Raw genomic sequence first — 14,689 nt, 5'->3', positions numbered from 1 at the left:
AGGTCACTCCTGGGTAATTGTGCGCAGGAGGCGCCTTTGCTTGTGTTGCAATTGAGCTCTGATTGGATTGATTTAATTAATTTGCGGGGGGGGGAGCGGGAGAGTAACATCCGCGGCATCACGACTTCTCTCCACCGACAGACGCTCATGTTTTCCGAGGCGGCGGCAGTAGAAGCAGCCGCTACCGCCGTCCCTCCACCGGCCGGACAATATAAAGATGATTCTAAAGAGGTGGGGGAAGAAGGGCCCGGTGGTTTCTTTAGTTAGGAAGTCGGAGAGGGTCCAAGCCCCGCCCCGATATGCAGATGAGGCCACTGCGAGCCTCCAATCGGGAGTGGGGAAGGGGAGGGGCCGGGGAGGGGCCGGGCCGGGCCGGGCCGGCTCGCCTCGCCTCGCCTCGCCTCGCCCTGCGCTTAAAGAAAGTGGTTTGCCGGCTCCGCCACTTGGGGAGGTGTGGTTGGAGAGACCGATGGCTGCCGACGGGGCCAATTAGAAGCGTCGGCGGCAGCTGCGATGCGCTTAGCCAATAAGGAGCCCCGCTACAGCAGCCGCCTGTCGCTCTCCACTGCTGCTGAGTGTCTGGCAGGTCAGCTGTGGTCGCAGAAGTGAGAAAGAGGTGAGGACAGGTCAGGACGACAGCAGATCCAACCTAGTGATGGTTCTGGTGGTACGGGGATGGTTCTGGTGGTACGGGGATGGTTCCGAGAAGGGGGTTCTGTGTTTCCTTTGGACTGGTGCCCGGTGGTGACCATGGGTCAGAGGGAAAGGGTAAGAGTTGGAGGGAGGAAGGAGGATATTGTGAAGCTGCATGCTTAGAGAGAATGAGATGGGGGGGCGGGGGGAGAAGAATCTGTGTGAAAGAACAGGGAGGCTCCTGGAACAACGAGTAGTCTGTAAAATAAAAAGGGGTTTGTGTTGTGCTACCTTAAACACGAACGAAACAGAGAGGTTTGTAACACCTTAAAGGTGGAACTAACTTGATATGGTATCAGGTTATGTGCACCACAGTCCACTTCACCAGGTGTATCTAAGAAACATGTTGTGGCATTGATTTATTCTTTAAGATTGTTTACCTACCCTCCTCCATAAGGTCCCAGGATGGGTTGCCATAATATAATCATATAACTAAAAACAAGAAAAATAGTTTATCCAGTTTTTAAATCAAGTAAATCAATTCCAGTCAAGTGTTTGTGGACTACAGTCCACTTCCTCTGATGCATGTCATCAAAGGGGCTGCAGTTCATGAAAGCTTATGCCATGATTATGTTTGTCCATCTTCAAGGTGCCACAAGGCTCTTTGCTGTTTTTACTTAAGCAGACTAAAACAGATGGAAAGACTGTAAGGTCAAATTACATGTGTATGTACCGAGTTAAAGAGCAGCACTTAGGTAATAGAATCTGAAATACAAACCAAAGATGTGGTGGAACTGAAGTGATGTGTGGTGTTGTATGCATATGTATATTCTGATACATGTGCTCATGTTCTGTTTGTGGGCTTCCCAGGGCGTCTGGTTGCCCCATTGGACTAGATTGTTGGACTAAATTTGCCTGTGGTGACATCCAACAGGGCTTTTCTTATGCTTCTTTAAAGCAATAGTGGCCTAACATTTTCAGCCTGAGGGCAGCCTTCTAGGTTGGCCAGCCTTCTGAGGGCTGCCTGCCTGTGGTGGTCATGGCCAAAGTTTCATCTGAGCATTTGCTTTCATGTGCGCGTACTGCAATTAGGCAGCATATACCACACACTCTTCACTTGTGCAGTCTCTTTCTTGCACTCAAATATACACAATCTGTCTCTCTCAAAGGGGGGGGAGGGGATCATCCTTACAGACTTCATGACGGATTTTCTGTTATTGGTATGGAGACAGCGGTTATCAGGGGGAGAGCACTTCCTCACACTTCCAGCATGCATCTATGCCAAGGTAGATGTCATGTGCAGACAGGCCCCCAAAATTACTTCTAAATCAGACAATCCAGTTTGATTAAGAGTATATCTATAGCCAGTTTTCATACCTCATTGCTGAAGATGACTTTAATAATTTAAAAAAAGGAAGGAGCAATGTCTTAAGATTACTCCCACCCTTGGCAGGAGGGTAGATCCAAATCCATAGCTACACCTCACAATTTTAAATCATGTTCAAATTTGTTCAACTGCCAAGATGACTAATGAAATCTTTGGCACTTTACTTTTGTGAGTTAGCTAGGAACACCCAGTAAAGAATTGGCAGCGCTCACCCATACTACATTTCCCAGTCTCCTTTTTTAGGAAAGGCACATGAAATCAGATACACAGTTTCACTATCTGATCAGTGCCCTAAGGTGCATCTGGCAACTTGTGTTCACCTCCTGTCAGACATACAGATCTATAAGATGAGTGTGTGTGTGTGTGTGTGTGGAGGAGAGAGCAGTTTCCCATTATCTCTAAGCAGGCTTATTGCATGTCCTTTATTTAACTTAGTCTGTAGTTCTAACTGCACAAAATACAGAATGCCTCGTTTTCACTATGTTTTCAAATGGTTTCTGCAGAAGTCTTCTATGAGCTGCTGCTTTGAGAGAGCTTTTTATGCACACACGTTTTGGTGGGGAGGGAAGGAGTGTCTTCACTAAAAGTACATAGCTCGTATATCATTTGAGAAGCAGTACTGTTCATCAGCCATGGCTCTGGAGCAGCCTTTCCCAACCGGTGTGCCTCCAGATGTTGTTGGACCACAACTCCCATCAGCCTCAGCCATTGGCAATGCTGCGTGAGGCTGATGGGAATTGTGGTCCAACAACATCTGGAGGCACACTGGTTGGGAAAGGCTGCCCTGGAGCAACTCCCAAAGGAAAAGATGAGGAGGAGGGAAACCACCAAGGGACAAAAAAACCTTTATTTTGAGAAAGTAGGCCTTCTTAAAGGTTGCATCCAGATAATGGAACACCTTGCCCTTTCCTGATGAAGTGTGATTGGTTCCCTCTCGTGCTAGTTTTCACTGCTTGTTAAAGCCTGCCAGAAAAAAAAAAAGTCTTTAAGGGTATGTGACAGACAATGGTTTTTATGCTTTAGTTTTAACTGCTGATACTGCCTCTTTGGTTGATTTAATTTTTAATTGTTGTTAGTGGAAAATGATTTCAAATGGCTGTATGGACCAGTATTAAAGTCATTTCCTCTTATGAATTACAGGCTTTGTTTAGAATATCTCTCATTAGTACTGCGGGTCACAGCAAAAGGCCCTGCTGGAGAAAAACATAGGAAGCCACTTTATACTGAGTCAGACCAATGGTCCATCTAGCTCAGTGTTGTCCGCATCTACAGCAGAGCTTGGAAAAGTTACTTTTTTAAAACTACAACTCCCATCAGCCCCAGCCAGCACTGCCACTGGATTGGGCTGATGGGAGTTGTAGTTCAAAAAAGTAACTTTTCCAAGCTCTGATTTAGAGTAGTATTCTCTACGCTGACTGGCAGAGGTTCTCCAGGGTTTTAGAGGGCTCTTTCCCAGTCCTACTTGTAGCTGCTGGGGATTGAACTTGGAACCTTGTGCATGCACAGCAGATGCTCTACGACTGAGCTATGTCTTCACTCTAAAATGTCGGTTAATCCAGAATGCTTTCCTATAACATAAATGCTGCTCCTAGGAGGTGACACAGATTATTTTGGAGAAAGAAATCCTTGAGATTAGCCAGCACATGTCAAAGCATAGAGTAATGGCTCTCTGCCAGAATAGACATATGGACTGCCATCTTTACATCTCAATTAGTTAAGAATGCCAAAATCCTTTGTACCGCTCTGTAACAGCACAGGCTGCAGCCTACACCATAACAAAGAAGGAAGATACACAACCAGCTAACCCATTCACTCTGTTTGTCCTCATCGCTGCTACTTGTCGCCCTGAGCTCCTACTGGGAGGAAGGGTGGGATATAAATCTAATAAATAAATACCTAGGGGATAACTTTATTCTTTGGCTGCCTCCTCTAACTAATCCTTTAGCCTTTGGAATTTATTTTACTGGCCTAGCCAACTCCCTGTACTGAGTAGTATGGTTAGGCAATTATGTGTGGAATAAATAAAAAGGCTTTGGGATGTATATGAATATATGCATAAGATCAGCTGATAGGCTCAGATAGAGATTTTTTGCCATTTCCTAGTTTTTAAATTAAATATCAATTACTAATGACTATGGAATGGCAGTATCTTCAATTACAACATTTGCTTGTATCTTATTATATGGCCCTTCTGAGTGCTTTGGCATCCTCTACATTATTGGAAGGAATTATTGGATCCTTACAGAAAACTAAACCCATAACTGTTGTTTGTAAATGTTTAAGGGATCTTTGTAAGATAGAAGTTCAGGAGAGGTGTGGAATAGGGAATTAGAATGTATTTTACCGCTTAAACAATGGGAAAGTTACAGAAAGTTAAATCTGAAATTGAGATTGATTCAGCAAAAGTTAATATTTTGGGTATATTGGACTCCACAACACTTGTATAGGCACTGTCTAATAAGATACATGTTGGAGGCATAATGCTGAGAATGCTTCACTAAGACATATGATGTGGGTTTGTCCCATGATACGTTCTTTCTGGGCTGAAGTAGTTATCCATATTAATTTTGTACTGGCAAAATCCTTGATGGTTGCAGATGTTCATGCACTTATAAATTACATTCCTGTAGCATGGGGTTAACAGCAGGACAAAGAAAGTGGACTTTGCAAGCCCTTATGGTTGCTAAGAGACTTATACTTTTGGCCTGGAAGGATAAATACCCACCATCTATTACACAATGGAGTGAAGACCTCACTGTCCTGGCTGTATATGAACATGTTTCATATAGAAAACAATTTTGAGGGGATACCTATTTGGACATCTGGAGAGCTTATATGGTTAATGCAGTATGTATATACTGATGAGTACTGCATCTAATGTAAACTGTGTAAACTTATGGTAGTTTATTGTTATAAGCAATATTCATACATTATTTTTCTCTTTTTTTGTAACTCCAGTATTTTTATCTTAATTTTATAACTTTTCTTTGTTTTCCTTTTATTTGCAAATAAAAATAAATAAAAATAATTAATTTTAAAAGGCCTTGGACAAAGTTAAACCAAAATAAACGTAGCTTTGCTAAAGGGTTTTGTAAGGCAGTGATTTTATTTATTTATTAAATATGTATCCCACCCTTCCAAAGGAGCCCAGGGTGGCAAACATCAAAATGTTAAAACAGTAATAACCCCCCCAAATACTTAAAGCTTTTTTAAAAGCTACTAAAACCCATCTAAAACACAAATGTTTAAAACAACTAAAAACGTTTAGAAGCAATTGAATACCCTCACAGTGGCCCATTTCAGTGGCCAGTATCTATCAGCCATCAAATGCTTGGTTAAAGAGGAGTTTAAACACTCACTGCAAAAAAATTTTTTAAAACAACTTAGATCAGTGTGAACTCTTAAACTACAAGAGCAAATGAAAATAACAATTAAATGGAAGAGCATGGATGTACATCTGTGGGCGTGCAGACTGCTTATCTGTCTTGTTCCCACCAGGCTGCTCAGGAGGCAAGAGACTACACAGTTGAGGGCAACACTATGGCAATATCCAGGGCCAGTCCAAAGTCAAAGTCCAGAGTGCACAACAACAAAGGGGACAGACAGGAAGCAAGGTCAGAGCAGTCCAAGGTCAAGATCTAAGCAGTCCAGGGGCAGAGCAGGTGCAGGTCAAGATCAAGTTCGGTCCAGGATCAACAAGAGATCAGCAGCCAGATCAGGTACAGAGCTGGTGTATAGATGCTGTTCTAGCAGCTCTTCTAGCCTAGCACTGGAGTTTTTATCCTGTTAATAACCTGCCGCCAGACCTTTGCTCCCAAGGAGTCCGGGCCTACAGTTGGGCACGCCACCAGATGAGTTGGGTCTCTAGCTGGTGTTTGAGGTGATGCTTCTCCCTTGGGCTCAAGACCCATTCAATCTCGGAGGCCAAACTTGCCTTGCCCCAGGTGCAGATGACCCTCCCTCAGCCTCATCACCCTGGCTCCTCACCCTCAGATGAAGCCTGAAGCAGGGCTGGATCCAAAACTGGAGTCTCCTGGTCTTCTTCTGGTGAGGACCTCCCATGGCTGGGCCCTGACATTGTCAGACCTTTGTGCATGAAGTATGAAGATTTGCAGAGAGTTTCTAAGTATGTCCCATTGAGCACTCTTACAGTATCTTCCTGTGATCAGGAACCCTGATATGACAGGATTCCTGATCTCAGAGGTTTCTCAGCACATTCATCTGAACACACTTAGAAACCCTCTGCAGATCTTCATGCTAAATGCACTAAGCTGCATTAGTCCTTTCAGTGTTCATCTTCTCCTGTTCCCAAATATGCATTATTTCTAACCCCTCTCCCGACCTTTTTGCCAGTCAGAAGGGCAGTAGAGTTCTGTTTAGGTTTCTGTTTTTTGTAATTTGTAAGGTTTCTCTCTTTTTTCCTTAAGTTTTGAAGGTTCGTTTCCCTTTTAAAAGTTCAAATTTCTGGCCTTAACGTCTTGCTTTCCTGGTCAGAAGAGCCTCTAAACCAAAAAGCAGTCATTTTGCAATAACTGGAACAATTTCATTTCTTTGCTTCTTCTGAAACTGTTGAAACTCTTTTTTAAAAAAAGGATCTTTATGCATGATGCACCTACACTTGCAGGCTCCCTGTCTATGTGGTTGCAATCCCATGCACGCTTCCCTGAGAATAACCATTATGGAACACACTGAGATGTACGTCAGAGTAAATATGCATTGGTGTCAGTTTCCCTAGAAGGTTTTAGTAGGGAGTCTCTGCTCCTTGCTCCCATTAGTGACATTTCTGACAACAACAAAGCCTATAAAGAAACTGCAGATAAAAAGGGAACAGGGAATGTTCTTGTTTTAAATTGAGGGCGAGGGTAAATTCTGTGGTACTTCAGCTCTACGATGTTTTTACAGTCTTACACCCCTTTCTGATAAACAAATGCCTGACTTCCATTTTCTTTTAACAGGGCTCCTACTAGATGGAAACCGTCAAGAGCTGTACACAGACCAGACTGGGTGGAGGGCTGGAAGTCCACAACTGCAGGAATGAAAGTTTCTTCTATTTTGCCTATGCCAGTAACTTGTTGCAGGAGAGGATAATGTTAAGAAACCCATCCGTGGTTTTTTTCACCCTGGCACGTCTACTGGTTGGTGCTGCATTTGTCTGTCTGTGTCTCTTTTTGTTGTTCAATGTATGCCAAAGAAACTGGTGTATTAATGCTGTGACTATGGTCCACAGGATATACTGTTGTACAACCATCTCTGCCTTCTGTTGAGTTGTGATTGTTTTTACAGTGAAAGTAGTCAAAGGGGGTGTTTCCAGATGGGAACCAAGTGTGGAGTCAGTGCTGCTCATGCTCATGTGTTGTTGTTTTGGCAACATTCACACACTGATGTTGTCATAATGCCAACCCATAATTTGTATACCTTCAGTCTGGATTTCCACTTAGTGTGGAAGATCAGGTATGTACATCAGTAGTCACTGATGTGGAGCTTGTTAGTGCGTTTTTAAAATAAATAAATAAATAACAAAATAAATAAATTGGTGGGCAGTTTGTCATGAGTGTGGTGATGTTTTGACAGCCAGTGTGGTGTTGTGGTTAGAGTGTCAGACCGGGACCTGGGAGATGAGGGTTCGATTACCAGCTCGACCATGAAGCTCACTGGGTGACCTTGAGCCAGTTACTGTCTCTTGGCCTACCTAACCTCACGAGGTGGTTGTGAAGGTAAATTTGGGAGAAGAACTTTATTTATACTCCACCTTGAGCTGCTTGGATGTGAAAGTTGGACAGTGAAAAAAGCGGATAAGAGAAAAATCAGCTCATTTGAAATGTGGTGTTGGAGGAGAGTTTTGTGGATACCATGGGCTGCAGAAAAGACAAATAACTGGGTGTTAGAACAAATTAAACCAGAACTATCATTAGAAGCTAAAATGATGAAACTGAGGTTATCATACTTTGGACACATCACGTGATTCACTAGAAAAGACAATACTGGGAAAAACAGAAGGGAGTAGAAAAAGAGGAAGGCCAAACAAGAGATGGATTGGTTCCATAAAGGAAGCCACAGACCTGAACGGTGAGAGACTCCTGCCTGAAAACCCTGGAGAGCCACTGCCAACCCATGTAGACAATGCAGAACTAGATGGACCACTGGTCTGACTTGATATACGGCAGCTTCCTATGTTCCTAAATGGTTGGATAAAGCTGATGACATTTGCTCTTGCACACTCCCTAGGATTTTGTTTTTAAAGTATAGAAATACCTGCCCTCATGCCCAGAATGAAGAAGGGTAGTGGAGGGCGGGAGACGAGCAATGATGGGGGAAAAAAACCCACAGCCCACTTCAACGAGAAATACTGAAAAAATGGGAATGTGTGGAAGCCAACATGCCAAACATGCTGACAGAAAAATCTGATCTGAATGACCTGTTTGCAATATAAGGTCCCCGTCTAGATATACAGTATAACTTTTTACCTTTCATATTTGAAAGCCAAGTATTTTGACAACAGTATGACCCAGTAGCAGTAAGCATTCTAGGAGCGGCTTGCCCAGTGGTGTGAAGCTGCAACGATAGCCCCAGGAACAGCAGCACTGAGAGCCGGTATGGTGAAATATGTGCCACCTTGAGCTCCTTGGAGGAAAGGTGGGATATAAATGTAATAAATAGATGAAATTACCAGGAGTGTGTGTGGGGGGGTAGCAACTGCAGGGCGGACTGCCAGAGCCAGTCTGGTGCTTCTGCCAGTGCATTTGCACAGCCCTAACCTTGCTGCTCCCCCTCCTCCTGGGCTTCCCCCAGGCACCTGGTTGGCCACTGTGAGAACAGGATGCTGGACTAGATGGGCCACTGGCCTGATCCAGCAGGCTCTTCTTATGTTCTTATGTTCTTATGTCCTCGCAAGTGGCAACAACGCTGCTACAGGGAGGCTATTGCTGTGGCTCTGCTCCACCAGTGCAAACCACTCCTGAAGCAGTCAGCTGAAATTGTTGTAACATTCAAAATAAGGGCCTTAAATAAGCTTTTGAATCTTAGAATATGATTCAGCTCTGTTAAAGCTGATATATATGTTTGTTTTCTTTCCTGCTCTTAACTCATTAGTTCTGCTAGTGAATGGAATCTTAAATGATTAAAGAAGTAACTTTTCTTCTTTTGTTTGGCTGATTCTCCCTGACCCCCGCCACCAGTTTTCCTTCAATTAATGGCATGACTTCAAAATTAGAAATATATAAAGGAAAATTGATCATTTCCCTCATTTTAATTTGCAGGACTACAAGCTTGCTTTTGGCTCTCATCATGGCAAACCAAGTTCTAGCTGGCATGGAAGTACAGCAACTATTGTTCATAGCCCTGGTGATGAAGTATGGGGGATAATATGGAAAATGAATACTACTGATTTATGTTCTCTGGATAGGTGGGTGACTTACATAGTTTACAATCTCCTCTCAATTTATTAATTTAATGAGCCCTGTACTGTTTAGGTATTGTTCTGGACGTTTGGTTGCACATCTGGTGTCAATTCTTTGCCAAAGCTTTTGCCAAACAATGAGTGAAGACTGAACTCTTTCAGCGTAGGGAAAAAATATGGCTCTGATATTAAGTGATAACTTGCAATTTTAAAAAATAGAAACCAAATGAGGTTTTTTCAATTAAAAAAACTTGCTTCATGTGCTAATTACTAAAGCCCAAAAGTTCACTCTTCTTTCAGTAGAAACAGCTTTAATTCGGCATTCACTGTGTATTGCAGAGTCTGATTTAATCAGATTCGGGTTTCATCTTTGCTTTTGGCAGCAGGCATTCACACGGAATCACAGATGAAGGGAAATATGAGGAAATATGCATTTGTAATAAGTATGCAGCCTGATCCTATGCATGTTCACTCAGTGGTGATCCCTGAGGTATTCAGTGGGCTTTTCCTCCTAAGTAAGTGTGCATAGGATTGCATTGTAAAGTTACTTCACACAGCATCCCGATGGACAGCAGTAATGGGGAAACAGGGCAACAGGAATCCCTTATTTAAAGGGGAGCTTGCTATTGTGCAAGTTAGAATTACCATCCCTGTTTGGCACAATGGTAGCACTAGCACAATGTGGCAACACAGGGGAGGGCCTTTTCAGTAGTGGCATCTCAACTGTGGAACCCCTTTTCCTCTGAAAAATGCCTGGTACCAGTTCTTCTAAGTTTTAGTTGTATTATAATGTTTTCTTCCAGTTATTAAGTTGTAGTAGTTTTTTTAAAAAAATCATTGTTGCTGTGTTTTTACCTCATGTTGTTGGTTTAATTCTAATGTACTCTGCTTTGGTATTGCCTTGGCAATGAAGAGGGGGTGGTAATTTTAATTTTTTTTAAAAAAAAATAGGGTTTTCTTGTGCTGGTCTGTGCAGCAGCAGTTGGAAGAGGGATCGCCTCCCTGTGCAGAGGGGAACTCTCTAGTTTTATGTTTTTTTAATATTATGATAAATATTAAGACTAAGTAATGAGCAAATTAATCGTTGTGATTCTACTTGTTGGCCTGACCTTAGTGTTTATATTACCATATTCTGAGAAAAAGTCTAGGGTGTGTACACCATTCATCACATGGTGGGGTGCATGTAGGCATATGACTTAGGATGTGCTATGCTAGGCCAGAAACATCATGGAAAGGAAGTGAAAGGTCTGGAGGAGATTGTTGTTCCTCTTTCTGGGAAGGGTGGTATTGGTACGGACTGCTGTCTTATGACTCACTTCTTGAAATGACTGCCTGTGTTAATAAACTCAGTTACGTGGAGCTTTTTCCTCTTTAACAGGATTTGTGCTGCTTATAGACAGTTAGCAGTCTCCTAGATCCTCATAAGCTAGATGGATACGATCCTGATCCCTTTCCCATTCAAATGAAGACCAGAGCATTAGTAGGGCTGCTCTGTGGCAGAGTTCTAATACACAATTATCTAATACTGTTCAGTTAAAGTGCCATAATCCTATAACTCTCTTTTTGTTTAGTACTAAATTTTGCAAAGAGCACCTCAGAAAGTGGCTGTCTGGATACAGCAGAAAATTGGACATTGGTGGCATTCTGAATTTTAAGAACTTACTTATGGTCTGTGTGCCTTGCTTCAAAGTCTTTTTAAAAAGTAAATTAAGTTTTCTGTCTGTCAAGTTAGTGATTTGATCTGGAAGGTAATCCTTATTCTATTTCAGGCAAGAGGGAGTTGAAGATAGTATTTACATTCCAATAGAAGTTGCTGTTCAGACTCCAGAAGGGAAAATATTTAAGTGTCGTTGTTACCAAATGACTGACTATGTCTCTGGTCTTCCTTCTCTGCAGTATAAAAAGGTACGCTTCCTTTGTGATTCTATGAGCTGATGAGAGGGAACGGAGTTCCTAATCTTGAATAGTTATACTTGAGTATAACTTTAATTCAGTGTAAAGAAAACAAGCAAAAATGTAGTGTTCCCATAAAATGTATGTGAATCCCATCCCAACCCATCCTCTAAGCTATTGCCAAATTAATTAATCTAGCAGACTGAAGTTACAATTGATTTCATTTATCACACAGTTGTCAAAGGCTTGTGCATGAGAAGGAAATATATTTAGGTGGTATTGTTACCGATGTGATTTCAAGCAATAAGGATCTTGCCTTGACATGACCTTCAATAATAATATCTGTACTTTCATAACTTCATTTGCCACTTTGGCACAGTAGTTTAACTTTTTGCTAAGCAAGATTATGCAACCAAATGAATTCATAGCAGCCTACACCAGGAGTTCCCAAACTGTGGTCAGTGGACCACCAGTGGTCTGCAAGCTTCATTCATGTGGTCCACGGCATGTTTGTGGTTGAAGACAGGTGGCGCATCCATCACATTTAATATTCATACTGGGTTTTATTGCATTTTTATTGCTTCTTTTATTTCTTATATTGTATTCTATTGTGTCGCTATATGAATTTTGTGGGATTCAAATTGTGAAACAATACTATATAAGAAATAAAAGCAGCAATAAAACAATTAAAAATCATACAGCGTCTAGCACAGTGCATTACAATTGCTAAAACTGGCAGAAAAATCATTAAGTGATCATCATTAATCATTAATCAGCAATTTTCAAGTGGTCCGTGTTTGGGAACCATTGGCCTACATGATACTTAAGCCATCCAGTCTCTCTACCCTCTATGGAACATGAAAGTGAAATAGCTTAGCTACCTTGATATAAGGAGTGTGAGAGATGTGCTTGTATGGTTGAACTTGGGTACTGCTGCTTGACATAGTGCTTTGGCCAGACCGGTGCTGCCTCCTTTTCTCCAACGAGAAGTAAACTAGAGCTTAATTCAGACCTGCTAAGTCAGCCTAGTAGCTTGCATCGTGTCGGTCAAGTTGATGGCTTGGTGGTAGCCTCCTCTCTTTAATCTAGCCATGGCTATGAATATAGATGAGAGCGCTTCTGAAGGCTTGTGCTACTTGTAGGGATTAGGTAATGGACTCTCATAGCACTACAGCATCATGGTCAGGTGTTGATAATACTTCTCCTTTAAGAAGATTGTTTAAGATCCCTGCTGGCTTGAATCCAACTCCAGCTCAGATTGGAAGAGCCTGGCTTGAATTCTTATAATTGCCCAGCACCTAGCTGACCATGAGTATTTTCTAAGCAGTAGACGTCAGCAGTTCTGGCTCCATAGGAGGCTGACACTGGACTTTTGTTGAGAGGATCTCTTACTTATGGGGTTGGGGGAACATGGGACGAATGTATAGAATGATTGGGAACTCCCAACTGATTTTTTCCCCAGCTAAGTCAGCATCTGTAGCTTCCTTCCTTATGGAATGGAAATGGACTGCCTTCAAGTCAATTCCGACTTATGCGCGACCCTATGAATAGGATTTTCATGGTAAGCGGCATTCAGAGGGGGTTTACCATTGCCTTCCTCTGAGGCTGAGAGGCAGTGACTGGTCCAAGGTCACCCAGTGAGCTTCATGGCTGTGTGGGGATTCAAACCCTGGTCTCCCAGGTCGTAGTACAACACCTTAACCACTGCACCACACTGGCTTTCTTAGCCAAATAAAAGTGCACAGAACAGTGGATCCAATCTTGAGCAGGGCCCAGGCTGAAATGAAGGCGATAGGAAGGGTAGCAACTTGTCCTCCTTCTTTTCTCTCGCTACCCTGGGCTTTCCCTCCAGGGGAATAGGGATGAGGAAGTGATGTCCCAGCACTTCTGGAGATGATCCGCCAGCGATACTAACACGCTCTGTATGTATGTTTGAAACACAGAACCAGCTGAACCTGCAAAACCTGTGAGATCTGTTAAGGTTCCAAACTTTAGTAATGTTATTACATGTCAGGAATAGTTTGGCAGACATTTAGTTGCACGTGCAGCCCATAATGCAGTAGTAATTTTCAGTTGCTGTGTGATGCCAAGACTGTTAGCCAAATAAAAAAATGTTACATTTCTTGGTTCTTGCATTTTTTGAAATTCTTCAAATTTTACGGGTTCAAATGATCAGTTTTCTGTCTCTGTACAAATATCTACTCTCAGCTCCCTTTTTGTTAGATGTCAATATAGGTAAATAATCGTTCGTTTTGCACTATTGTCGGGTACCGCAGGCGGTTGCCTTGCCAAGCTAAGAGCAGGCATAATCTTCTTCAATTCTGGTAAATCAAGGAGTAAAATGATAACTTCTGCTTTATTTTGTTGCTTTCTAAGTAGGACTTCAAATTCTGATACTGTGTTTAACCTTCCCACATCCAGCCTCTGCATTTATTGGTATGGCATCTTGCTGCTTTGCTGCTGTGCATATCAAATTTTGAAGAAAAACACAATGAAAATATAGAGCCATAATAGCCCCCAGTGCCCCTCAGAAAGTCTCTCCTTGGGTTGGTGGATAGTCAGGAAAAGCCTGGGATGTGCTGAAGGGGTTTGCAGGGAGGGAACTGGCAAAACTTGGGCAGAGGCAGCTTATGTGAGCTCTCCCCACATCCCAGTCTTCTCCTTAGGGTTCCCTGACATGGCAATAGGTATTGCTCATTGAATTTGGAAGGCTCATTCACACATGGCATCCTCATCAGTCGATGAGCATGTCACGTCAGGTTGTAGTCTGTAAGTGCGAACAAGCTTGATCTTAAACCACAGGGGAAATGTTCTGTCATCTGCTCAGCTGAATCAGTTCACATAATCGGCTGCCAGTCATCCAGTACACAGAAATGAGTGATGTACATGTCTGTGGAACCAGCCCTGGTGTGTTCTCGTCATCCCTTTTCTCAGTTACTTGTACGGATAATGGCCTGTGGAATCCAACTGTGTCATTTTAATTCCACATTTAATTTTTATTCTTTGTAGGTCATCTGTATGGGCGCAAAACAGAATGGTTTGCCATTGGACTATCAGAAGAAATTAGAATCCATAGAGGCTAGTGACTATGCAGGAAATGTGCCACTTTTTGATGAAATTGAAGCTGCCCTCAATGCAAATGAGACACCAAAATAATAAAGAACCATTTTAGAATTGCTTGTTTTTGTTGACCATTTTTTAATTTGAGTATCTCTTCTATCGTAATGGGCTAAATACACATTAACAATGCAGTCCTATACATCTGCTCAGATGTAAAAGGTATAGGTGTCCCCGCACTTGTAGTGCGAGTCGTTTCCGACTCTTAGGGTGACGTCTTGCAACGTTTGCTAGGCAGACCATATATATGGGGTGGGATTGCC

At 42.5% G+C, this 14,689-nt stretch overlaps 1 protein-coding gene across 1 annotated transcript; it reads left to right on the top strand.

The window, feature by feature from the left end:
• The first annotated feature begins 429 nt into the window (after positions 1–429).
• Positions 430–14,483, top strand: GGCT (gamma-glutamylcyclotransferase). The gene is made up of 5 exons (XM_061586098.1): positions 430–616; positions 6,976–7,155; positions 9,277–9,422; positions 11,186–11,321; positions 14,319–14,483. Exons 2-5 carry the CDS (start codon positions 6,988–6,990, stop codon positions 14,463–14,465), a joined length of 597 nt encoding a protein of 198 aa, XP_061442082.1. The 5' UTR covers positions 430–616; positions 6,976–6,987; the 3' UTR covers positions 14,466–14,483.
• Positions 14,484–14,689: the final 206 nt, after the last annotated feature.

The sequence above is a fragment of the Rhineura floridana genome, chromosome 10 (genome assembly GCF_030035675.1).
Source record: "Rhineura floridana isolate rRhiFlo1 chromosome 10, rRhiFlo1.hap2, whole genome shotgun sequence".
Classification (NCBI taxonomy): Eukaryota; Metazoa; Chordata; class Lepidosauria; order Squamata; family Rhineuridae; genus Rhineura; species Rhineura floridana.
Note: the sequence above shows the minus strand (reverse complement) of the source record. Positions and strands in the feature narration are given on the sequence as shown.